We start from the raw sequence: 24,755 nt of genomic DNA on the forward strand, positions 1-24,755 counted from the left end.
CACTGAGGTTCAGCTTTAGAAGCAGAGATGGAGTCTCCCATCCAGGAACACCAGGCAGCTGAGCCACTCAGCCCTAAGGGCCGACATGCTGGGTAGGGGGGGTAGGGGCAGCACATCCCCAACCCCACAGGCCAACTCAGCACCCATGTTTGTGGCTGCAGCGAGGCCTATCCAGGCAGTGTCGTGACAAGAGTCCACTTCTGCTACGACGTCAGGAACCTGATCGACTTGGACGATCAGAGGTGAGGCTGCAGCGGGGACTTTTGGGGCCCGGGGTGGGGGTAAAAGGGGAGGATGGGGCTCTGCTGGCCCCTGACCTGCAGGTCCTTCTCCCGTTGCCCACTGCTGGCAGGCGCCATGCCATGCGGGGCCGGCTCTTCTACACAGCCAAGGCCAAGAAGACTGGGAAGGTGATGATCAGGATCCACCCCTGCGCCCGCCTGTGCTTCTGCAAGTGTTGGACCTGCTTCAAGGAGGTAACTGGCTTGAGCGTCGGGAGCACAGCAAGGGAGCAGTGGGGTCCTAGGGCTCTAGGCTCTGTGCCTTTGCCCGCACTGTTGGGCCCCAGGCCTCACTCAGGTCTGCTCTAGTGCTCCCCACCCAGCTCCTTCCTCCCCACCCACCATGTCCTGCCTCCCTGTTGAGATGGGAGCCTTTCTGGAGGCCACCTTCAGAACAATCCAGGGAAGCTAGCTGTTGTCTCCTTTCTGGTCTTGGATGGGAGAATGAGAGAGAAGGACCAGAGAAAACACAGCAGGCTACACGAGGCTGCCAGGACTCAGGCTCCCAAAGAGATAGGACAGAAACATTTGAAGGCAACAGCCTGACTTATCACCTGACCACTGTGGTTCAAAGAGGGCATCAAGACTCAGACACCTGCTTCAGGAGCACGCCGAACTTCTGCCAGCACAGAGATTCACCCTGTCTCGTGGAAATGCGGCAAACACATCCTCTCACCTCTCTGGGGTCCACCCCAAGCCTGAGAGCCCCCGGGTACCCCTAGCTATGCCTCACTTTCCCCAGATCTAAGGGCAGGGGTGAATGGCAGTCATCGCCTCTTCTTGTTCTAGAGGTGGGACTTTGGAGGCCAGCCAGGGTCCTGGGCTCCTTGAGGTGCTTCAAGGCCACCACAATCCAGGGAGGCTTGAGTGGGGAGGAACCTTGTGACCAGGGAGGCCTTCCTGTGGCTCTGGCCCCAGCCCTGAAGGCTGCCTGCCACCCCAGGTGGATGCAGAGCAGTATTACAGCGAGCTAGAGGAGCAGCTAACGGACGAGTTCAACGCCGAGCTCAACCGCGTGCCGCTCAAGCGCCTGGACCTGATCTTTGTCACCTTCCAGGACTCCAGGATGGCCAAGCGGTGAGCACCAGGCAGGCGCCCCACCCAGCCCCAAGCATACCCCTGCTTCTCGGCACTCTCCTCCCTCTCCGCCTCCCGTTTCCCCTTCTGCCTCCCCTGGGCCCTCCATGCTCCTCACAGGCAGCTGCCATCTGGCTCCCCAGTGGATGAGATGGCCATACCTGCTTCCCCCAGCTGCTGGGGCTCAGCCAGTCTCAAGGGGTGCCCAGGCCGGGGCTCCTCACTCCCTGTCCTTGCTTTAGCACACAGGTGGTCAGAGAAGCCTTTGACCTCGTGGTTCCTCTTCTGCCCTTGACAAGAATGGCATCCCTTTTTCTTTTTCTTTTTTCTTTTCTTTTCTTTTCTTTTTTTTGAGACAGAGTCTCGCTCTGTCACCCAGGCTGGAGTGCAGTGGCACAATCTCGGCTCACTACAACCTCTGCCTCCCAGGTTCAAGCGATTCTCCTGCCTCAGCCTCCCAAGTAGCTGGGATTACAGGCGCCCGCCACCACGCCCAGCTAATTTTTGTGTTTTTAGTAGAGATGGGGTTTCACCATGTTGGCCAGGCTGGTCCTCGAACCCCTGACCTCAGGTGATCTGCCCGCCTCGGTCTCCCAAAGTGCTGGGATTACAGGTGTGAGCCACTGTGCCCAGCCGACACATACGTCACTCCCTCCTCACCATAAGAGAGCGTCAGGATAGAGCAGCTCTGTTTGCCGTTCTCCTGCTGCAGTCCTCTCCTAATTCATAGCTCTACAGGCCCCTCTCTTCTCTGCCCCAGCCTCTGGCAGCCCATGCATTGACAAGGAGTGAATTCAGTCCACTCTGGAATGTTCCAGAAGGATCCTTAGGACTGGGCTAAAGTCCTAAAGGGGCTCCAGAATTTATCTCTTAGGAACTGTGGGGGGCAAGGGGGCTCTTCTTTCTGGGGGAGGCTGATCCTATACAGCACATTGTTCCCACCTACCCCAATCTTACAAAGGAAGAGCAAAACTACCTGGATTTTGCTTACAAGCAATGGTACACAATTTTGCAAGTTCCTTACACTCTCAACGTTTTATCTGGCAAATTTAGTTACTGATATTTGCCCTGTTCACCTCCCGGAGGGTTGACAAGTGATATGCCTTCTATTCGATTTCTGTGTTTTTAAAGCAATACACCTACCTGAGGTAATATTGCTCATTCTTTGAGACATCGTCATTTGGTAGAGAGGATCCGAGGCTTAATTACAGCAGAATATGAGCTAGCAAGCCAGAAGTGGGGCTCCAGCACCTGCTCCTCTTTGGTCACATCTCTAGGCACCTCGATTTAGTCATCTGTGCAATGGAAATGATGCTGGTCGTCAATTAGCACAGTATCAAGCACACAGAAAGAACTCAATAATCAGTAGCTTTTGATATTAAGATGAGGCTAAAAGTAGTACCTCCCTTATCAAATCTCAAAGAAAGAGTGTCTCTGTGTGCTGTCACTGCTGTTAAGGGGAAAGGCAGAAACAGAACCATGTGGCACCTCTGCCCTTCCTGGGCAGTCTAGGCACCCTCAAATGCCCTTTCCTCCAGATACTGGGCCTTAGGAACTGTCCGCCTCTAAGGTCCTGAAGACATATCCAAGGCTTCAAGAATCCCCAGGAAGGGGATGAGCCCCCATCTGTAGGACCACCATAGTGGCCCTGAGCTCCTGGCATGAGACCCTCCTAAGCCCATTCCCCCACCCCCAGACCCACGTTTCTTCCTCTTCTCCCCTCTCTGCAGCGTCCGTAAGGATTACAAGTATGTCCAGTGTGGTGTGCAACCCCAGCAGTCCTCAGTGACCACCATCGTCAAATCATATTACTGGAGGGTCACTATGGCCCCACACCCCAAAGACATTATTTGGTAAGCCTCCTCCATCCCTCCCCTCTCCTCTGAGCTCCTCTGAGACTGAAGAAGGCAGCAGGACAGGGCCTTCTCTCCCCATGTAATTGCCCAACAGAGACTCCAAGGGGACTAAGTTCCATGCTCTCCTAAGCACCACAACCTGTGTGTACGCCCAGACTCATTCCCACAAGTGTGGGAGGCATCCAACCCTTAGCAAAGAGGTTTTTTCTGCAGAGAGAACTCAGGTCCATTTTTTTTTGGCTATATGCTCCGGATCCTTTATAAACGATGTGACAAGGGACGGTCCAGGGGCCCGTTACATGCAGGTCTGGACCCAGGAGGCTGGATTAGACCAGGGCAGCCTGAGTCCACAGCTGGCCTACAGCAAACAGCACGTGGGCTCTAAGAACTGATGTCTCTAAATGTGCCTCCTTCTTCCATCCTTCCCCAGGAAACACCTGTCTGTCCGCCGCTTCTTTTGGTGGGCCCGCTTTATCGCAATCAACACCTTCCTCTTCTTCCTCTTCTTCTTCCTCACCACGCCTGCCATCATCATGAACACTATTGACATGTACAACGTCACCCGCCCCATCGAGAAGCTGCAGGTGCCTCCTCTGCTCAGGCCAGGCCTGGGGGCCCCAGGGAGATCAAGGAACAATTCAGGCGAGGATGGGATGGGGGGGCCCCCTGGGAGGGGGCTGTGGAGCCCATACAGTGCAAACATTGTGGAGGTGGCCATGGAGCAAATGGCGGGGTAGGGCTTGCTTTGTTCTAAAGGGATGAAGGTGGGTGACTGCCAGTCTTAGGGACCAGGGCTAGAGTGGGAAGGGAGAGTGGGGAGTCCACAGGCAGGTCCTGGGGTGAGTTGGAGGGGGTGTCATCCTGTCAACGTGGGCTCAGAGGTCTTCATGAACGGGGTCATCCCAGGCCAGCTTGGGGTCCAGAGGGTGTGGCAAGTGTGAGTGGCTCTGCTCTCCGCAAGTTGTCCGGGGCAGCAGGCTCCTGGTTTGTGTAGTAGGGTTGAGAGTGAGGAAGAGTGAGGTAAGTTCCAATGCAGCCCTCTCAGAGAAGTGGGAGCTCAAGATCTGCCTCCACCTCCCTCATCTCCAGACACCTGCACTCCAGGCTGGGCGCCCTCAGCCCTGGGGGAACCATCTCTGAAGTTAGGGGATGCCTTCTGCTGATGGTGCAGGTCAGAGGGATCCTAGCCCGTTTCCAAATTCTTTAGCCTCAAGACTGTTACTAGGAGCCTAGAAGGTCTCTTCTTCCATGTTCTCCCCATCCTCATTTCCAACAACACACATGTGCATGCACCCATGCACACACTCACGCAAAGTCAACACACGTGCATGCACACACGCACACATGCACACACTCACAGAGTCAACACATGTGTGCATGTGCGCACACACATACAGTCAACACATGTGCATGCACACACACACACACGCACACAAGTCAAGCCACACCACTTCTGCTGCTGATTTCTGTTCCCCTTTGTCAACTTTGTAATAGGCCCCAGACCCCACACATCCTGGGAGGGCCACAGCTCTCCCTGGGGACTCCTCCATCCTCCCCTCCTCCCCCACTCACATGTCATCACAGCAAAGGCAATTTGCTGGGGTTGCACTCCTGGCTAGCTCTGGCCTTAGGAGGAAGTCACTCAGGAAAGCTCAGGCTGCCCCTCCAGTGACCTCAGCATAGAAGGCCTAGCCCCTTGGGTATTCCACTTGACGTTGGGTGTCAGCCTCTGCCTGGCCAGGAAAGCCAGTGAGAAGGGCCAGGCCCCTTGCAGCCTCCAGGAGAGCAAGCCAGCCCTGGGAGTGAGTGGGAGGAGAAGAGGCAAGGGGAAGGGGATGCTTGCATTGACGTCTCTCCTGCCATCCTCCCCTCTCCCCCTGCAGAGCCCAATTGTGACCCAGTTCTTCCCCTCTGTGATGCTCTGGGGCTTCACAGTGATACTGCCTCTGATTGTCTACTTCTCCGCCTTCCTCGAGGCCCACTGGACCAGGTGACCTGGGGGCCTCCTCTCCTAGCCCTGTGGTTTCTCCAGCCTCTTCCCCTGCCCTGGCTTCCCCGCCAGCCTGGCACTTGGGCCCCCCTTCTAGCCTAAGAAGGGGAATTGATAAGGGATGGTTTTGATACCTGAAACCATCCCCAAAGACCAACAGGTGTTCTGTCTTTGGAAGGAGGGTCTGGGTTGTCTCTGGGCCCCTGGGTTGCTGAGATAGAGCCACTGCCTAAGAGTGTGGGGCCAAAGCCAAGCCCTCCTTGGGCTTCTCCCTCAGCCCCCAGCCATATCCTGAAGGCATGGAGCTGTAGGCATGAGCTAGGCAGTCCCAGGCATTCCACGCAGAAGGCACAGGAGGAAAGACTTGTGTGGGAATGTCAATAGAATGCTGTGGCCACACAGAGGGGCCCACAAACTCACTATGACTATCATCACATACGGCCCACACCATGCCAACCTTTTACCCAATCAGGAGCTTTCCCATTTGTTAGCCTTGATGGTTCTATGGTGGCTGCTCACTGGGTAGAAAGTATTTGCCATACCCTGGGCAGGTGGCAGTACTTTGGCTTGAAAGCTGCATGCATCTCAAAAGTTATTTTCCGCACCAAAAGTTCCTACTATTCCACCAGGCAGCAGCCAAAATGTTTGTCCTAACGGAAATCCTTCCTGGCCTTTTCCTCTGGCCAAGAACAAGACTTATATTGATGACTGAAACTCTGCAGGGATTTTGAGTATTCTTGGTAATGTCTCTTTAACACAGAGACATCAACTATATGGCACATCTGTGCCTTCCCATCCCTTCCCGTGCCCGTACAGACATCACTAGTGGATCATGCTGTTCTTTCCTGCTGCTCCCAGATGCAGCACAACTCACAGTGATCTATGGAGATGGCATCGGTATGCACGATTAAACCAATTTCCCAGCCCAGACCTCTACTCTGCATATGTCTGTATTAGCCAGTTTTCACACTGATGATAAAGACATACCCGAGACTGGACAATTTATAAAAGAAAGAGGTCTCATTGGACTCTGTATTAGTCTATTTGCACTCTGCTGATAAAGACATACTCGAGACTGGGTAATTAATATAGGAAAAAGGGTTTATTGGACTTACAGTTCCATGTGGCTGGGGAAGACTAACAATCATGGTGGCAGGCAAGGAGGAGCAAGTCACATGTTACGTGGATGGCAGCAGGCAAAAAGAGCTTGTGCAGGGAAACTCCCCCTTATAATACCATCAGATCTCACGAGACTTATTCGCTATCATGAGAACGGCATGGGAAAGACCCACCCCCCCATAATTCAATCATCTCCCACTGGGTCCCTCCCACAACATGTGGGAATTGTGAGAGCTACAAGATGAGATTTGGGTGGGGACACAGAGCCAAACCATATCAGTGTCTCTCTTCCTCTCTATTACATAGTTAGGCCTTTGGTTCTTATTAGACCACGTCCATTGATGAATATCTCTCTGTTTCCTTCTAGATCAAGTCAGAATCTGGTCATGGTGCACAAGTGCTACATCTTTCTGGTGTTCATGGTGATCATTCTGCCCTCTATGGGACTGACCAGGTACCTCACTTCCAATTATCCCTCCCCTCTTAGCCAGGCTCTCTTAGAGTTAAGACCTCCTCTTTCAGATACTGTAGACCTGCCTGTGGTTGCTGCAAACCCACTCCTCAAAGACAGCCCCGTGCCTGTCATGGGTGTAGCATGAGCCGGGCTTCCTGCAAACACTAACATGTCAGCTGTGAGTTCGGCCCTCATACGGCTTATCATCTGGCTGGGGACACAAGGCGTGCTTACCAGTTGCCTGACAGCCCCACATGGGAACAACACAGCCAAAAACAGTAGAAATTCAGAAGAGGGAGAGAGTACTGTGAGAGAAATGAGTGAATATTGTGAGAGAAATGTTTGCTTACAGTTTTGCAAACTGGCCCAGGTTTGCTGGAGGAGGTGGCCTTGAGCTGAAAGGTCAAAGGGCTGGGGGCCAGGACAGCCCAGCACTAAGAAGGAAGAGAGGAAGTGTGGACTGGCCAGCTGGAATAAAGCAAGGGTCTTTCTTTGGAGATTGGGCAAGGGAGGATGGTTGAACCCTCAGCCTTAGCTCATAGGTTTGCTAACTAGTAGACCTGCCTTGTTTTTGCTTCTAGTTTGGATGTCTTTCTCCGCTGGCTCTTTGACATCTACTATCTAGAGCAGGCATCCATCAGGTTCCAGTGAGTACTCCCACTTGTCCACCAGGGCTGCTGTGTGTGCACACTGGAGTGGGTATATGTGCTCTTCCCTGAGTCCAGCACCTGAATTTGCTCACAGAAGTGTAGACAAATGCTTGTGAACACCCTCACTGGGCAGACTCGTTACCTTTCCTGTGCTGGGATCCCTTTGGCAATCTAGTTAAGCTCAGGGACCCCTTCTCAGAATGATATCTTTGAAATAATTGTATATTCACAGGAAGTTGCCCCAAAACTGTATGTGGGGTAGGTGTTCCATGAGCCCTTTATCCAGTTTCCCCCAATGGAAGCATTGTGCATGACTATAGTGTAATATCAAAACCAGGAAATTGACACTGGTCCAATCCACAGAGCTTATTCTGATTCTGCCAGTTTTACATGTACTCTGAATGATGTCTTTATGTGCACAAAATACATGGATTACAAAGAAAACCAATTATACTGAATTATAGTTATCAAGATATTTTAAAAATCAAATTTTTGATATAGTCTTTATAAACACATCAATAACAAGATATTGCTTTTTTTTTTGAGACCAAGTCTCATTCGGTCGCCCAGGCTGGAGTGCAGTGGCGCAATCTCGGCTCACTACAACCTCTGCCTCCCAGGTTCAAGCGATTCTCCCACCTCAGCCTGCCGAGTAGCTGGGATTACAGGCACCTGCCACCGTGCCCGGCTAATTTTTGTATTTTTAGTAGAGGTAGGGTTTCACCATGTTGGCCAGGCTGGTCTCGAACTCCTGGCCTCAAGTGATCTGCCCGCCTCAGCCTCCTAAAATGCTGGGATTACAGGCTTGAGCCACCACGCCCAACCAATATTGCATTTTTTATATAAGCGAGCTAAAGTTACATTTTACTGTCTTAAAAACATCAGTATAAAAACTGATATTACTTATTGGAATAAGAATATTAAACTAGGGGGTATCGTTGACAAAGCAACATGCAGACCATGTGGGACATTCTGCCAATTTTGTTTTTTTTGTTTTAGTGATAAAAAGTGTTGAGAATCCCAATTTTCAAAGATATGTTGCAAATGACATGCAAACTTCCATAACTTGCTCTATAAGGCAAGGACCAGAATCCTTCAAGGTATTTTTTAGTAGAGATGGGGTTTCACCATGTTGGCTGGGCTGGTCTCAAACTCCTGACCTCAGGTGATCTGCCTACCTCGGCCTCCCAAAGTGCTGGGATTACAGGTGTGAGCCACCATGCCCTGCCATATTGCCCACATTCTTAATGCAAGAAAATGCTAAATTTCAGTTAGAGATTAGTGAAAATAAAGAGTTATTTTTTCCCATCCTAGTTTACAGACTCCCCAGAAACCCACTCATGGATTCTCCAGAGTCTTTGGACCTGGCTTAGACACCCTTGCTTTGGATCAAGCCAATGCATGTATCCCCTAACACACCCATGCTTTATGTGGTCCCTGCCCCTCCCTGCTCAGGGGACTGCTTGTTAACTTAATTGGGTTGGGGACATATATATTATAGGAGAGAGACAGAGAAAAAGAAAGAGAGGAAATGTTATTCTCCTTGTCTGTATCTGTATCTCCACTCCGACTCCCATTTCCTCTGCTGCTCTCCTCTCTCTCCTCCCTTTTAACGTCTCTCCCTCTCCCCGTGGCTTCTTTTGCCACCTTCCCTCTCCCTCACTGCCCAGGTGTGTGTTCCTGCCAGACAACGGCGCCTTCTTTGTCAACTACGTGATCACGGCAGCTTTACTTGGCACAGGCATGGAGCTGCTGCGTCTGGGGTCACTCTTCTGCTACAGCACCCGCCTCTTCTTCTCTAGATCGGAGCCAGAGAGAGTCAACATCAGAAAGGTACAGGCTGGCTCTCCACTGAGCACATCCCTCAGTTTCCTTTGGGAGGGTGTCAGGAATAGAGCCTGCTAGAAGCACCAAGGGGGTTGAGGTGGGAGGGACGGTGTGGATGGGTGGCGGTGGGGCACCTTGGTCTACAGAGTTGGAAAAGAGGCTGCCTCCAGGCCTGAGCTGCCAGGAGGCTGATGAGGAGCCACAGAAGTAGTCCAGCCAAGGGGACTGGGCCACTTCAGGGTGACGCCTGCCTTCTGCCCCAGAACCAGGCCATAGACTTCCAGTTTGGGCGCGAGTACGCGTGGATGATGAATGTGTTCAGCGTGGTGATGGCATACAGCATCACTTGCCCCATCATTGTGCCTTTTGGTAAGTCATCTCCAAGGCATGCCCAAGGGCTGCACACCCACAGATGGGGAGGAGGAATTGAGCCTCACAACATCAGTCCACCTCCTGGAGCATGGGGAGACCTGTGGTAGGGAGATGTCAGGGCCAGGGCCAAGCTGGGGGTACAGGGGAGCTGAGGTTGGATGGCTGTCAACGGGGGATGTTTGTTGAATGAACGCATGAGTGAATGACTCTTCACCAAGCTGAAAGAGTCAGTTCTGGGGGCTCAAGGGAAGCTGCTGGCCCCGGAGGTCAGCACCACAGAGCTCCCCCAACCCATCCTTGGCTGTCGTGACTCTGACAGCCCTGGATCTGGCTTCTCAGGCCTGTGGAGACACTGGAGCCACAAAGGTCCAGACTTGAAGGGGCCACTGAATAAGTTTCCACCTTTGGCCCCCCAGGGCTGCTCTACCTGTGCATGAAACACTTGACGGATCGCTATAACATGTACTACTCCTTCGCACCCACCAAACTGAATGAGCAGATCCACATGGCTGCCGTCTCCCAGGCCATCTTTGCGCCACTCTTGGGTCTGTTCTGGATGCTGTTCTTCTCCATCCTGCGGTTGGGTAGGTACCAAGCCTGCCTGGAGACCCCACCTCCACCTGCCCCACTGCTCTGTGAGTCCCTTAACACTGACCCTGTTAGAGGAGAAAAGCCCAGGGAGGGCAAGATGCTGCTCACCAGACCTGGCCATACCCAGCGACTTCTCTGGGCCTAAAAGGCCTGCATTAGAGTCTCAGCTGAGGTTCAAGGCTAAGAGAAGGCCCTGGACCAACACAGTCCCCAGGTGTGGATTTGGGTTTCCAGCGCTCAGGGCAGGAAACCTCATATTCCTTCTCTCTAAGTCTAGACGGGCAGGAAATAGAGTATCAGCTATTGGGAGGCTCAGTTCCCATGACATTTCCTCTGGGATCCCATAAGATGCCTGGTTTTTTGTTTTGTTTTTTAATTTTATTTTTTGAATCAGAATCTTGCTCTGTTGTCTAGACTGAAGTGCAGTGGCGCGATCACAGCTCACTACAGCTTTGACCTCCTGGGCTCAAGCAATTCTGCCACTTCACCCTCCCCAGTAGCTAGGACTACAGGCGTGAGCCATCATGACTGGCTAATTGTTTTTAATTTTGTAGAGATGAGGTCTCACTATGTTGTCCAGTCTGGTCTTGAATTCCTGGGCTCAAGCGATCCCCCGGCCTAGGCCTCCCAAAGTGCTGGGATTATAAGCGTGAGCCGCAGGCACCCAGTGGTAGATGCCTGGCTTTATGGGTTGCCAAAAACCTGGAAGAGGAACCAGAGCCTGCAGTAGGGGCCAGCTTTTTCCTCACTCTTTAGCTACACACAGCTACTGCTCCTGCCTAGGGGAGCTCAGAGACACCCTCACAGAAGCAGTCCCTGCAGGCCACAGATTAGAAACCCCTCAGCTTTCTCCCCGTTGGAGGCACCTTCACCCCCCAGCAACCCCCAACCCCACTGCCCTTCCCTCAGACACCTGACCTTAACCTTCTCAGTGGTGGGAGAAGGGAGACGCGCTGTTTTCTTTCTTTTTTTTTTTTTTTTTCTTATTTTTTGTTTTTAGAGACGGGGTCTCGCTCTGTCGCCCAGGCTGGAGTGCAGTGGCCCGATCTCGACCCACTGCAACTCCGCCTCCCAGGTTAAAGCTATTCTCCTGCCTCAGCCCCCTGAGTAGCTGGGACTACAGGCGCGTGCCACCACGCCCCGCTAATTTTTTGTATTTTAGTAGAGACAGGGTTTCACCATGTTGCCCAGGCTGGTCTCGAACTCCTGAGCTCAGGCAATCCGAGGCGGTATTTTCTTTTCTCTCCCTGTCATGGTGGCATCCATACGGTCGACTCTCAGTCATTTATGTGGCTTACCCATTTGCCGTCACCCCCAATTGCTTATCCTGCTAGCCTTTCCCTGCCACCCTGGAGACTTCATTTTTTTCCATAATGCTTTTCTTCTAAGAATAAAGGACTGCATGTTTATTATCAAAAATAGAAAAAATATAAAGACCAACACGTAAATGACCCATCATCTCACCCAGAACCTGATGTCTTTTGTTCCTTGTCCCCTTTCCAGGCATGCGCTTTGGGGCCTTGGGCGTGGGAACATTGAGAGGGAGCTGTTGGTCTATTGTTACTTTGCAAAACTGCGATAGTCCATATTGTAACATTCAGTCCTGTACCCTGAGGTTTTGTACTGAACACAATGTTCTGAGCAATTTCCTAGGTTGTTAAAAGACTGAACACGTAGGTGCCTTTCAGTGGTTGCATGAAAGTCTACCAGTTTTAGTCAGTTCTCCATGATTGGATATTGAGGTTTGCCACTTTTTGCTACTATAAAAACACTGCAGTAAGCATCATTAAACAGTGATTTTTGGCTGTAAAGCGTAATTTAAAAAACGTTTACCTAGTTAGAAAACTGCTGCTGTAAAAAAGGGACCAAATATTCCCAAATGCAATGTAGGTGACTTTTACCTTCTAGATTCCGTCTCTGTGCCATCGGCACAGATAACTGAGCATGCTCACTTCAAAAGGGCTTGCAGGGAAAGGTGTAGGTCAGAGATGGCGTTGGGGGCACTGGCAGAAATAGTCACTCAAAGATACTTCCCAGGGACGATGGTGTTGGAGGTGACCAGCAGGTCAGGAAGGACACATTTAATGGGCACTGAAGTGGGTACTGAAGTCAATTAAAACATTTTTTCATGGACTCCACAGATGCCAAATTCTAAACTGCTCAAACAGAGCAAAGGGATGATGTTATTGTGTCAGACTCCTTGATGCCAGTTGTTATCAGAAGAGGACTGGCAAGGTCAAAGCCCTTGCAGTGGTGTTGTGATGGTCCCTGGGCATCTGCCAGTTGGAGTGGCATCTCAGCTGGCAGACTCCATCCCATGGCCTTTTCTCCTCCTTGGCAGGTTCTCTCCACACCATCACCATCTTTTCCCTGTCCACCCTCCTCATTGCCATGATAATTGCCTTTGTTGGCATTTTTCTGGGGAAGCTTCGGATGGTTGCCGACTATGAGGTGAGTTGCCAGTCTGCCCCTCCTCCACTGGTTCTCTTGGTCCCTGGGGGACACAGCTGTAGGATACTCTCCAGGCCTGGGCTCCCATAGCACCACAGGATGAAAGGGTCTCGCCTTTGTCTCTGACGGTAGAGCGTGGAGCCCAGTGTGCATGCATGCATGCCTTGCACTAGCTTAGGCTCTGGCCCCCATCCAGAAGACAGCTGTCCTCTCCTTTTCTTCCCTCTGACACCTCCTCCAAACTGCAGGCTGCTGGCCCATCCTTCCTGCGATGTGAGTCCAGTGCAGCCACTGAACTGTGAGCCTCCAAGGACTGGAGGCCAAGAGAGAGGACGGAGCAAAAGAGGTTGACGGGGGAGTTGATGATGATTCAAAAAGGGGGGGATTGTCATTTTCTCTCCTTTAAGACCCCAGGCTATTGAACTTGAGGCGACTATGTTTGGAGGTGGCCCCTGCCCCACATGACTCCTTTGGTTGTTGGCAGTGGGCCCACCCTAATCATTAGGAGAGGGGAGCCAATCCATGCCCTTTTAGAGCCATGCCAACAACTATGTGTTCTAGCTCAGCATTTCCCAGAATGGATGTCTTTCCTGGGGCACTGGAATGATTTCCAGTGAATCGCAACATAATTTTTCATTTTTCATGGTTACGTATTTAACATTAACTTTCTGCTTATGGCAACTGAAACACAGTTTTCTGTTTATAATAGTGAATTGTTTCCTTTTTCAATGAATGTATATAAAGAAAAGAAAGCTGATTTTAAGGACTGACACCCTACTGAGTCTGAGGAGGGCCTTGGAGGAGGATCTCTTTGCTTCTGGTGTCTCTGTGTCCAGGGCTCTGGGCACAGGCGCCCACTGCCCTCTCTGCCCAGCCTTTCTTCTCCACGCCTGGCTGGAGCACCACACTAGTGAAGGGTCTCGTGAATGACCCCACTGACTCTGTCTAATACAGCAGCATGATGTGATTGGGTTGGCCAGGTGTCCACTCTAGAGAAGGAGAATGGCCAGGAACCTAGGCTGTGTGGGTGTAGGACACTTTCCAAATTAGAGGGGAAGCTACAGGAGGAAAGACGACAGTGCTGAAGTCAAGGCTTCTCCTGGAGTCAAAGCAGGCTCGTCTTTGAACTTCAATTCCAGCTCTGCTTACTTCCCCCAGTGATGGCCCTTGGGAATAGAACATTCCAGAAGGGACTCCCTTGCATCCCAGCCCTCTCTCTGTCCCCCTGGGCCTCAGTCTTGCCAGGCTGAAGGTATGGAAAAACAGAGATGAGTTCGAAGGTGGTGAGAAGCCCAGGTGTGGAGTTGAGGCTCCTCTGGATGAGGGGGGAGGGGCAAAGAGCAGGCCTCCTGTAACCCACCACCTCTCCCTGCTGCAGCCTGAGGAGGAGGAGATCCAGACGGTGTTTGACATGGAGCCAAGCAGCACCTCCTCCACGCCCACCTCCCTTGTGAGTCCTGAGTCCCAGGGACAGGTTGGGAGGGCGGTGCTTGCAGGGATGGTCTACTCCAGTGGCATCATGGGGGATGCCAGCTTTGCTGCCCACTCTGGGTATGGGGAAGGTGATGGGGGTCCCCTGGACTCCCTCCTCTAACGGAGCAGGACTTGGCCCAGGTCCAAATGCTGCCGTGGCCCTGGATGAAGAGTGAGAAAAAGAGAAGAGCCACCATGCACTCGGCATTGTCTGGAAGGCACCTAAAGAGGAAGTACTTTGTCAGGGAGGCCGAGACCACAGCGACCTCGGTCATGTAGACGCAGGGGGGGCTGCTGAGGATTGGCCTCAGGACCAAAGGCTGCCCCAAGGCACAGGTGCAGGCAGAGCAACACAGACAGAGCTTCAGGGAACTATTAGAAGTCTGCACTGATGGTAAGGCAGGGAAGCCGAGATGAGCGAGCCTGTCTGCGTGCAGAGAGGCTGGCTCAGAGTGCAGGGCCTACAGGCTGGGTGCTGTCTCTTACACAGTGGCTCGGCCTGAAGGGAAATGGGCACGAGCACCCACCCGCATCCCTGCCACAAATGCAGCTGCAGAGCCACCAATGCATGCACTGAGGTGGGTACTGGGTCAGCCTGTGCCCCAAGGCCAGGGCTCCTGGGAGGAGCTCTGAAGAAGGGTGCCAGGCTGGCACTTGGTGAAAGCATCCCAGAGGAGGGAGCATTGAATCTGACGCCAGGAATGGGCATACGGGGTGCCAGGTGAAGTAGGGTGTGGGGCAAGAGTTTTCAAGGAAGAGGAGCAGCCTGTGCGAAGGCCTGGAGACAGACCGGAGCTTGGGGGACTCAAGACAGTTTTCGGCACAGTGGAAACGCGGAGTGGGCGGCAGGGCCCTATGGGAGACAAGGCTTTCTTTAGTTGTGGGCAGAGCTGGGTGTGAGTGCACAGGGACAGAAGCACAGATAAAACACCAGCAAGTGGACAGAAGTCACCGGAGTGCCAGGTTTGCCCACTTTGAAAAACCCTACATACAGGCACAGATTATCTCTGAGAGGGGACAGGAGAAGGGGCTTTGGTAATGAAGAGACCACAAGGATTTCAAAGCAAGAAAGTCTCTCTTTTCTTGGGACCCTTCCGAAAGGACCCCTCTTTGAATATTTTTAGCAATAAGTTTTTGAAATCTTCTTATGAGCCTGGCATTTTGCTGTTTTCGCTCTTAATCTTTTGATAAACCCACACAGTAGGGGTTTTCATCCCCAAATGGAGGCTCAGAAGTTCTGTCAATATAGACTCCAGGGCACCAAGCAAGGAAGTGTCAGGACAAAGGTCGAACCAGGTCCATCTGACTCTAAAGCCTATGCTTTTAAAAAACATGACTAGGATTTATTTTTTAAATCTTGCCTTATTACAACAGGGCTATATGAACATTGCGCATCATTATAGTGGGAAAGGATAAGCAGAAATAAGAAAATAAAAAGTCCATATTCCCACCACCCAGAGATGACCACTGATTGATAGTGTATTTTCTTCCAGATATTTATATACTATGTATCTCTTCTAGATAATTATGTATGATTTACATAGCTTTGCTAAAATGAAATAGTACTGCACATACTGTTTTATAACCTTTTTTTGTGGGGGTGGAGGAACAGAATCTTGCTCTGTTGCTCAGGCTGGAATGAAGTGGCACCATCTTGGCTCACTGCAACCTCCGTCTCCTGGGTTAAAGTGATTCTCCTGTCTCAGCCTCCCGAGTAGCTGGGATTACAGGCACATGCCATCACACCTGGCTAATTTTTGTATTTTTAGTACAGATGGGGTTTTACTATGTTGGCCAGGCTGGTCTCGAACTTCTGACCTCAGCTGATCCACCTGCCTTGGCCTCTCGAAGTGCTGGGATTACAGGCATGAGCCACCACGCCAGGCCTATAACCTGCATTTTTAGTTAACAGTCTTTTTCCATATATATAAATTTTTGATCTCTTCGAACACCCAGCCCATATTCAAATTGCCTTAATTGTTCCAGAAGTATCTTTTAGAGCTTGTCCAACCCAATATCAAATCTAGCACGTGTGCCTCAGGTTTTCATGTCCCTTTTATTTTAGCACAGTGCCTTTTAAATGACTTGGAGAGACCAAGCCAGCAGTCCTGCAGAATGTTCCACCTGGATTTTTCTGGCTGTTCATGATGTCTTATGACAGGTTCCATGATCTCCTGAACACTGGAAGTTAGATCTGATGGCTTGATAGATGCAAGTTCAACATGGGGCTAGAACACATTACAGGTAGTGCTGCAATTTACACTCAGAGAGATGTAACATCCTGTTAATTCCCATTCATTAATGATGCCATCATGACCTTCTAATTAGGGGAATGACAGATGGATTTTTCCATGGTTCAGTTGACATTTACCCCTTTATGACCAAAAGATCATCTAGATGGTTTACTTTGGCACGATGCAAATGTCTAGATTCTTTTGTAGGAAAACCGTTCCTTCAACCAGGGCTGTTTGGTTTCACTGAAATAAACTCCTATGGGAAAGGTTTCATTCCATTCCCTAATCACCTATTTTCTAAGTAAGGAGATGGTTTAAGAGCCACTTCAGAGGATGACAATTGCTCTTTTTCCTAGTACATCCTGTGTTTTTCTATCTGCTGCCATCCCAAGCATGGGGACCATTCCTGGGTGTGACAGGTCATGTGACCAAAGTCTCCGCTAGCAGTTCCACATCTTGAGGACAGGCCAACCAGTGACAGACCCCGAGGGAGTTCTGAGTGTGCTGCTGAAGCTGTATTAGAAAGTGCACTAGCTCAAGAAAGAGGGTCTCTCCAGTCCCCAGCTGAGGGGAGCCTCATTTCACCTCCCCTGGATGCAGCTTGACTTGGAACCGAGCGTGAATGGAACATGTTCTAAAGGAGCAGTGGACTAGAAGTAGGGATTCCTGCCACTAAACCAGCCCTGGGAGCACCTAGATGCTCATTAAATGATCAAGAACAATTAGGTGGGTGGGACAGACAGGACCCAGGCTGCTGGGGAAGAAGGCAGGCTCCAAGGTTTGGAGGAGACAGAGGCGATGGGGGTGGGGCATGAGGGGAGAGGGTGTGCCCAGGGCCTTGCTCCGGACATGGCCTTGCTCCGGACGTGACCTTGCTCCTGTCCCCTGTCTCTATCCCAAGCAGCTGTATGTGGCCACCGTGCTGCAAGAGCCGGAGTTGAACCTGACCCCTGCCTCCTCCCCAGCCAGGCACACCTATGGCACCATGAACAATCAGCCGGAAGAGGGAGAAGAAGAGAGTGGTCTGAGGGGCTTTGCGAGGGAGCTAGACTCGGCCCAGTTCCAGGAAGGGCTGGAACTGGAGGGCCAGAACCAGTACCACTGACCGGGACCTGAGGCCTCCACTGGCGACTTGTTGAGGGGTCAGAGGAGGGCCTGGCAAGGGGAGGCAGGAGGGTGGCCTGAACCTCCCCACTACCTCCTGCAGACTTTGAGAAGCCCCCAGTGGAGACATCCGCCACCCCAGCCATGGGCCATACGGGGGCCCTGACCTGCTGCCCGGCTGGAACTGGGGGTGCTCGGCAGTGCTGAGGGAGCCTGGGAAGGGATGGAGGATACAGGCAAGCCCATGTCTTGAGAGAGGTGGCTGGAGCCCCAGCACAGAGACTGAACGTTGGGGTCCCTTCCTGGGACCAAGATGGAGAAGGTGTTCCTAAGGGAGGAGGCAGAAAGAGGCTGCTGAAGGCTCTCTGGGGTCATCACCACTCTGCATCAGCTGCCTTTCCAAGGAGCTTCTGCTGCTGCTCCTCCTCCTCCCAGCCCCAGCCCATTCCTCCCCTGCAGTCTGAGGAGGCAAAGGTATGTGCACGGAGCACACTGACAGGACACGGAGGACCACCTCATCACGGAGTTCCCTGCATGGGGTCTGTAAAGAGAAAGTTTCTGCACCCACCAGAGCAAGAGCCAACTGAAAGCGTAGACCTGAAAAGAGGTAACTCAGCCCCTTCCTGCTCCTCTGCCCTCATCAGATGTCCCCAGGAGCAGCAGGGCAGAGGCCCTTCTTTCTATTCTTACAAGGGTAGCCAGAGGGGGATCACTCAGGACTCATCAAATGAGACTCGTGTGCATTTTTCAGAAGGAAACCTTGGTTAGTCCTTTCTGGGTAACACAAAGTGGGGTGAGACAGAAGCCAAATTCATGGAAGGAGGTCTTCTCCCCAAAACTCTGGGTGGTGGGAAACCAGCTATACCTCCCCAAGCCCCAGGGCCTAAAGAGAAGACCCCCAAAGCCAAAGATGTGGCCACTTAAAAGCGACTCCTGCCTCCTACCCAACTGAGTGCCTGGACCCCCAGCTTGGCCAAGATGGGCAGTATGTTAGGGTAAGAACCCCACGCTTCAAACTGAAGGACTGACCATCACCTGCGTCCCAAGTAGGACCCTTCCTCCCTTCTCGGGGCTGCCCCTGCACCCTGCCTTGAAGACCACCCAAGCGGCCTCCAGTGTGGGCCTGGTCCAGACACTGCAGATGCTTCAATCGTGATGTTGCCCCAGGCCGGCCGGGGGTGGGGTGGTGGGGAGGGCCACGTGCTCCAGGGAGAAGCCCTTTCTGGAGAAGTAAGGCTGCCCTCCCAGGGCTGCCACCACTTGAGACCTGGGGGAGCTGAATTCCGAACAGTGATGGGGACACTCAGCACCTCTGCCATAGCCAGGGGGAACCGGCCTCTGCCTCTGGGATGGGCTGTCATCAGGACCACTGTGCAGCCCAGCCAGGGAGAACATGAGAAGGGCCAGTGGGGGCCTCAATGAACCAGAACAAGCCAAGCTGAATGGGGTCTGTGTGCTCCAGGGCCCTCTTCAGCCCCCTCCCCCAAAGGTCTGGGTCCCTGCCACCAACCTACTGAAGGCCGGCCCCCTGCTCACCTCACCTGAGCACCTGCACCAGGCCCCAGGCACATGGCTGCCCTGAACTCAGATCACCTAGGCCTTGTCCCTGCCCCACTTTTGCCCCATCCTAGCCCCAGAAGCTCCAAGCTTCACCGCAGGTGAGAAATTGTGCTCAATGGGCAGAAACTGCTATACCCCCAGGGCATGGCCCACACTTTGGCATGGGGGTGTCTTTCCAGAGAGCTTGGATCAGCTGGAGAGAGGCTGTCTTTCCCATTCCTTGTCCAGCTAGGAATAAGGGGGAAATGACCCTAGCCTGGCCCCTACACACCCAGGTCCCACAGGCCCCTTCCCCACTGGAATTTCACCAATCAACAAGGGGAAAGTACACGGTTACAGCATAGCAGTCAGGCCCAGCAGGAGCTTGGCACATGATGGGGAGGTGGCCAGCTCCAGGCCCTGCCCGACCCCATCATGTGTATTTGGTATATGGGGTGTGGGGGTCACGCCAGAAGCTGGCCTGGGGTCTCTCCTTCACTGGACACAGCTCCCTGGCGCCTGCCCCCAGCCCCTGCAGCCCCTGCCGGACTGTGGAAGCCACATATGGGAAAAGTCCCGGCAGACAATGTGGCGGGATGGCTGGGGGCTTCTCCCTCTGAACCTGGGTCCAGTGTAGCCTGACTCTGAGAGAAGATGGTGAGCATGTGGAGAAGGTTCCATAGTCCACTCTTAGGGGAACCAGCAAAGCCTCACGGCAGTTGGCTCCATCTGGACCTCCCATGGTCACTGCAGGGCGGTGGAGCAGGGGGCATCTTTTAGCCTCCCCCCGCCACCACATCCAGGCCCTCTCAGGCACCTCCTGCCTCAGCCCACACCTGCCTCACCCATTGCCCCCCTCCCCCCACCTACTGCCATCCCACTCCTCTGCCAGCCACTTCCCAGCCGCCCCACCCTACTCCATCCACCAAATCACCTCCTGACTTAATCCTTTCTGGAAGGAGCTGCCGCCCGGGAAACGGTATTGCCTACAGCCTCCAGGAGAGGCCCTCCTTGGGCCTCCAGTGGCCCCATGCCCACCTGCCTGACCCTCCACTGCCCCTGGAAGCAAAGTGCCTATCAGCAGCGTTGCGTCCTCTGGGGCCCCCGGTCGGGGGTGGGGGTGGGCTAACCTTGGCCACCACCACTAAAGGAATGTGCCAGAATGCTGAACCTTCTTGTTAATGCTATGACCGTGCCTTGAATAAACAAGTCCTCCCAACCTCTCCTGGCCCCTGCCTCTGCCTCTGCATCTGGGCCAGCCTGGCCTTGCTCCGCTGTGCAGTGGGGAGAACTTTCTGGTCCTTGAGCTACCCAGGAAGCCAGCAGGGCAGCCCCGAGGGGCAGCAGAAGTCCCTGGTGAGTGCTGAGCCCCATAAGCGGGCTACTGGGCTAGGCTAGTGGCCAGACTTCAAAACACACAGATTTCAGGTGAGGCCCCAGGAAGAGTGGCAGACAGGGCTCAGGTCTGCAAGAGGATGAGGGTGGGGGACGTGGGGGATGGGGGAGGTGGAGGAGAGGTTGAGTGAGGAGAGGTTGGCACGAGGGAAGTGTGCGGGGCATCCAGGTGGGATAAGAAACACCCGTTAGCAAAGGCTGTTATAGCTGTGGCAAGGAGACAACAGTTCCCTACCCTGGAGGACACATCTCAGGGTCAGGAGACCTGTTCTGTCCCTTCCTCCAGCAGCTGCATGACCCAGGCTGGTCACCTCATCCAGACAGTAGGGCTGGGAGGACATGAGGTGGACTGTTCTGCTTCATGACTGAGCAGAGCAGATTTGGGGGCAGAGGATGGGAATCTTGTGGGTGTGTTGAGTAGGGGGAGACCTCCTCCCACAGTGCTCCCTATGGGGACAGAGGATGACAGTCTCAAGGTGGCTGCCTAAGGACTCTTTCCTGCATCTCCCTTGCTGGGTCCTCTCCGCAAGCTTCCACGGTCCATCAGTGGCCATTGACTCAAAATCCACCAAGGTGTGGGCCTGGGCGTGGGATCAAGACCCGTCCACTTGTCCCCTCTCCCCCCTCAAAACAATTATTTTCCAAGTCAAGTCAGCCCTTGAAATCCACAAGGGCTGCTTCACAGGAGAGAAGCCACGAAGACTCCCTGACTGGATGGGAGGGGGTTGCGCCCTGCTGCTGCCTCTCATGGTCCCCTCCCAGGGGCTGGCAGCTCCACGGTCCCCAGATGGCAGGCCTGGGACACTCTGTGGTTCAGCAGACCTTTCAAGGGCCTTTTTTCAGGCAGAGACTGAGAAAGAGACAGAAAAAGAAGCTGAAGAGAGAGGGCAGTCGCCCCAAGGATGGAACGTCCTCCAGGGAGGTTAGTGTTGGTCAATCCTCTCTCCACTCAGCAGGCCACGAGGGACGGGAGGCCTGAAGGTAGATTTACCTGGGCTGGGGACAGGACTGGGGCAGGGCAAGAGGGAGCCCCAGGAGGCTGGCTCCACTGGGCTGTGCCCGAGAAAGGACTGGAGCACGTGACCGAGCGCTGTGCAGCGAGGAAGCAGCGGGGCCTGAGAGCGCCCCATGCCTCTGCCCAGAAACCAAGCCTGGGGCTGCACGGGGCCCCGCCAGGGAAGCCTGAGGCAGCTCACTTCTGTCCTGAGGAACCTCCTTGCTGGCCAGATTCCAGGTTCCTAGGTCTTCTCTGTGGAAGGCCTTGCGGAGGCGAGGAGAGCCTGGTCTATGGGGAGGCAGGTTCCCGGGCTTTCTCAACAGAGGCTGCTTTCAGAACATCTGACAGTCCCTCGGCCTGGACAAGCAGCAGCCCGGCAGCTCTCAGCCTCAATTCCCAAGGTTCTCCAGCCTAGCCGCAAATGAGAGTCACGCTCAATGTCCAGGCCCCATCCCTGAAAAACCAAAATTTCTCGGGTGGGGCCCAGTACCCTGTATTTTACAAAAGTGCCCTAGGTGATGCCAGTGTGCAGGGAGGGGTGAGTGGATAAGGAAAACAGTCCCAGCCTCAGGCACCGCATGCCCTGGGTGGCCTCAGCATCTCACCATCGCCAGCTTAGAAATGACAGCTCCCTAGCTCAGGCATGCTTCTGCCATCTTTATCTTCTTTTGCAATAAGTATGACTACTGTATGGGCCTGAAGGCCACACAACAGGTGTCAGGGGCACTTCTGGCTACCTTGTCACCTTCAGTGAGGGTTCGAAGACTGTCCCTCTTCCCTCCCCTCCAAACACAGAGCCCAAGTGGCTTCCATGACCGCCTGCCCATTTCCGTGCAATAGAATGTGACAAGTGCAGTAAACAAATAGGCCTACATAATGGGGTGTCAGGGAGAGACAAAGCCAGATAGGGGCAAGGGGTGCCTGGAGGTGAGGAGGGGATGCTTTGCACTAGAGGGGCCAGCACAAGCTCTGTAGAGGTGAGACATGAGAGCCAGCAAAGGGTCTGTGGGCACACACGCAGGGCCCAAAGAATCGGGCAGAGTGAGCAAGGGGAGGAGAGGGTGGGGCGAGGTCTGAGTGGGCAACAGGCTGTGCAGGCCACGCTGGGACTCCAAGTTTCACTCATCATCTGGGAAACTATGGGAGGATTCTGGGTAGGAGTGTGATCCCCTTGCATGTTTGTTTTCCAGGTTTTTTTGTTGTGGTGGTGGTGGTGGTGGTAAAGTACACATAATCATATTCACCATCTTAACCATTTATGGGTTTTTTGTTTGTTTGTTTGTTTTTGTTGTTGTTGTTGTTGAGACAGAGTCTTGCTCTGTCACCCAGGCTGGAGTGCAATGGCGTGATCTGGGTGCACTGCAACCTCCGCCTCCCAGGTTCAAGCAATTCTCCTTCAGCCTCCCGAGTAGCTGGGATTACAGGCACATGCCACCATCATTTTTGTATTTTTTAGTAGAGACACGGTTTCACCATATTGGCCAGGCTGGTCTCAAACTCCTGACCTCAAGCAATCCGCCCACCTCGGCCTCCCAAAGTGCTAGAATTACAGGTGTGAGCCACCGCGCCCGGCCACCATCTTAACCATTTGTAACTGTCCTGTTCAGTGGCATGAAATACATTCGTAATGTGCAACCATCACCACCAGCCATCCTCCACAACTCTTCATCTTGCAAAACTGAGACTGTATACCCATAAACAATAATTCCTCATTCCCTCCTCCCCTTAGCCCCTGGCAACCACCCATGTAACCCTTATGTGCTGAAATGGTCACTGTCACCAGGGTGGGACAAGTAGAAGTAGAAAGCCCAGTTGGGGCCAGGTGTGGTGGTGCACACCTGTAATCCCAGCATTTTGGGAGGCTGAGGTGAGAGGATTACTTGGCGCCAGGAGCTTGAGACCAGCCTGGGCAACAAAGCAAGACCCTATTTCCACAAAAATTTTAAAAATTAGCTGGGCATGGTGGCATGCACCTGTAGTCCCAGCTACTCGGGAGACTGAGGCTGGAGGATTCCTTGAACTCAGGAGTTCAAGGCTGCAGTGAGCAATGATCACGCCACCACACTTCAGCCTGGGCAACAGAGTGAGATCCTGTCTCAAAAAAAAAAAAAAAAACCCCAGTTGGGACTGTGTCGGAGGCATTCAGGAGAGAGAATATACTAGCTTGCACCAGGATAGAGAGTGAATAAAGAAGCCGTTAAATTTGGAACAGAGGTTGAGGATTCATGGATGATTAGATGTGAGGTCTGAGGGAAAGCAGGAATGTGAGGATGACTCCCAGATCTTCAGTGTGAACAACTCAGCACACTCTGGTTTGAGGTGGAGAAAGCTGGGAAGAAAAAGGCCAAGGGAAACCCCAAGAGTTCCATCTTGAGCGTGTTCTGGTTGAGATGCCATGTGGAGATGTCAAGAAGGTGGCTGGATACAGGAGTCGGGCTGGAGATATCCATTTCAGTCATCAGCACCTGGGTGGTGATTAAAGCATGGGACTGGCTGAGACTTTGATGGGAGCAGGTGCAGGTGAGGAGGTCTGAGGGCTGAGCCAGCACAAAGAGATAGGAGGAGAACCTGCAAGGAAAACCAGGAGGGACTCAAAAAGGAAGGAGGGTGTCCCCAGCTCTAACCATGCTTGGCAGTAAATGCGGCGCATAGAGGAGTAAGTCAAAAGATGCCACGAAGCAGCTTCAGCCAAGTGGAGAATGCTGGACAGGCCATTAGACAAATGACTCGCTTCTCCCACACAGCAATGGTGAGGGGAAATGGCAAGAGGGGCCAGGCCAAAGTGAAAGAGTGAAGAGACACAATCAAATGCAAAGTGTGCATCCTGAGTTGAACAAACCAACGGCAGAGAGACGTCTGGGAAATCTACATGTGGATGAATGTGGGCCATCAGGGAATCTGAATGAGGTGGTGATGAGGAGATACTGTTCGTCTTGTTAGATGTATTGATGGCGTGGGTTCATATGTGAAATAAAGTGCCAGCTAGAAATTCATATGGAAGAATTTACAGGTAAAAGAACATGAAGTCTTGGATTTGCTTAAAAACTCTCCAGCAAAAACAAAGAAACAAAAACAAAAATGGCGGGGGGTGTGGTTGGGGGAAGAGGTGCATGGAGATTCCCTCATCTCTTGATTCTTGTGTATGTTAACATTTTTCCACAATAAAAAGTGTAAAAATAAAGGCATGACCAACTTTTTCAAGTGCTGCTGAGCAGGAGAGGAAGATAAGGACTAGGATGTGACCCTACATCTGGCAAGATGGAGGTGGTTGGTGACCTTGACTGTAGTAGATTGAAAGTGGGGACGAAGCCTGGTTGAAGCAGGTTCCCATCCTCCCATAAGAAG

General features: G+C 52.8%; 1 protein-coding gene across 3 annotated transcripts in view; it reads left to right on the forward strand.

Moving 5' to 3' along the window:
* TMEM63C (transmembrane protein 63C) overlaps nucleotides 1-20,237 on the forward strand; it is a 79,445-nt gene extending 59,208 nt beyond the window's left edge. For 2 of the 3 annotated variants that reach the window (XM_054449088.2, XM_054449089.2), the window contains exons 12-25: nucleotides 162-242; nucleotides 353-476; nucleotides 1,225-1,358; nucleotides 3,089-3,211; nucleotides 3,645-3,798; nucleotides 5,098-5,204; nucleotides 6,691-6,777; nucleotides 7,359-7,424; nucleotides 9,098-9,260; nucleotides 9,518-9,623; nucleotides 10,043-10,210; nucleotides 12,559-12,668; nucleotides 14,047-14,118; nucleotides 17,277-20,237. In XM_054449088.2, coding sequence (XP_054305063.1) covers nucleotides 162-242; nucleotides 353-476; nucleotides 1,225-1,358; nucleotides 3,089-3,211; nucleotides 3,645-3,798; nucleotides 5,098-5,204; nucleotides 6,691-6,777; nucleotides 7,359-7,424; nucleotides 9,098-9,260; nucleotides 9,518-9,623; nucleotides 10,043-10,210; nucleotides 12,559-12,668; nucleotides 14,047-14,118; nucleotides 17,277-17,480 — 1,699 coding nt within the window. In that variant the 3' untranslated portion in view covers nucleotides 17,481-20,237. The remainder of the gene's footprint in view (nucleotides 1-161; nucleotides 243-352; nucleotides 477-1,224; nucleotides 1,359-3,088; nucleotides 3,212-3,644; nucleotides 3,799-5,097; nucleotides 5,205-6,690; nucleotides 6,778-7,358; nucleotides 7,425-9,097; nucleotides 9,261-9,517; nucleotides 9,624-10,042; nucleotides 10,211-12,558; nucleotides 12,669-14,046; nucleotides 14,119-17,276) is intronic. The other variant, XM_054449090.2, reaches the window with a different exon arrangement.
* The last annotated feature ends 4,518 nt before the right edge of the window (nucleotides 20,238-24,755 follow it).

Source organism: Pongo pygmaeus, chromosome 15 (assembly GCF_028885625.2).
Source record: "Pongo pygmaeus isolate AG05252 chromosome 15, NHGRI_mPonPyg2-v2.0_pri, whole genome shotgun sequence".
NCBI classification, from domain to species: domain Eukaryota; kingdom Metazoa; phylum Chordata; class Mammalia; order Primates; family Hominidae; genus Pongo; species Pongo pygmaeus.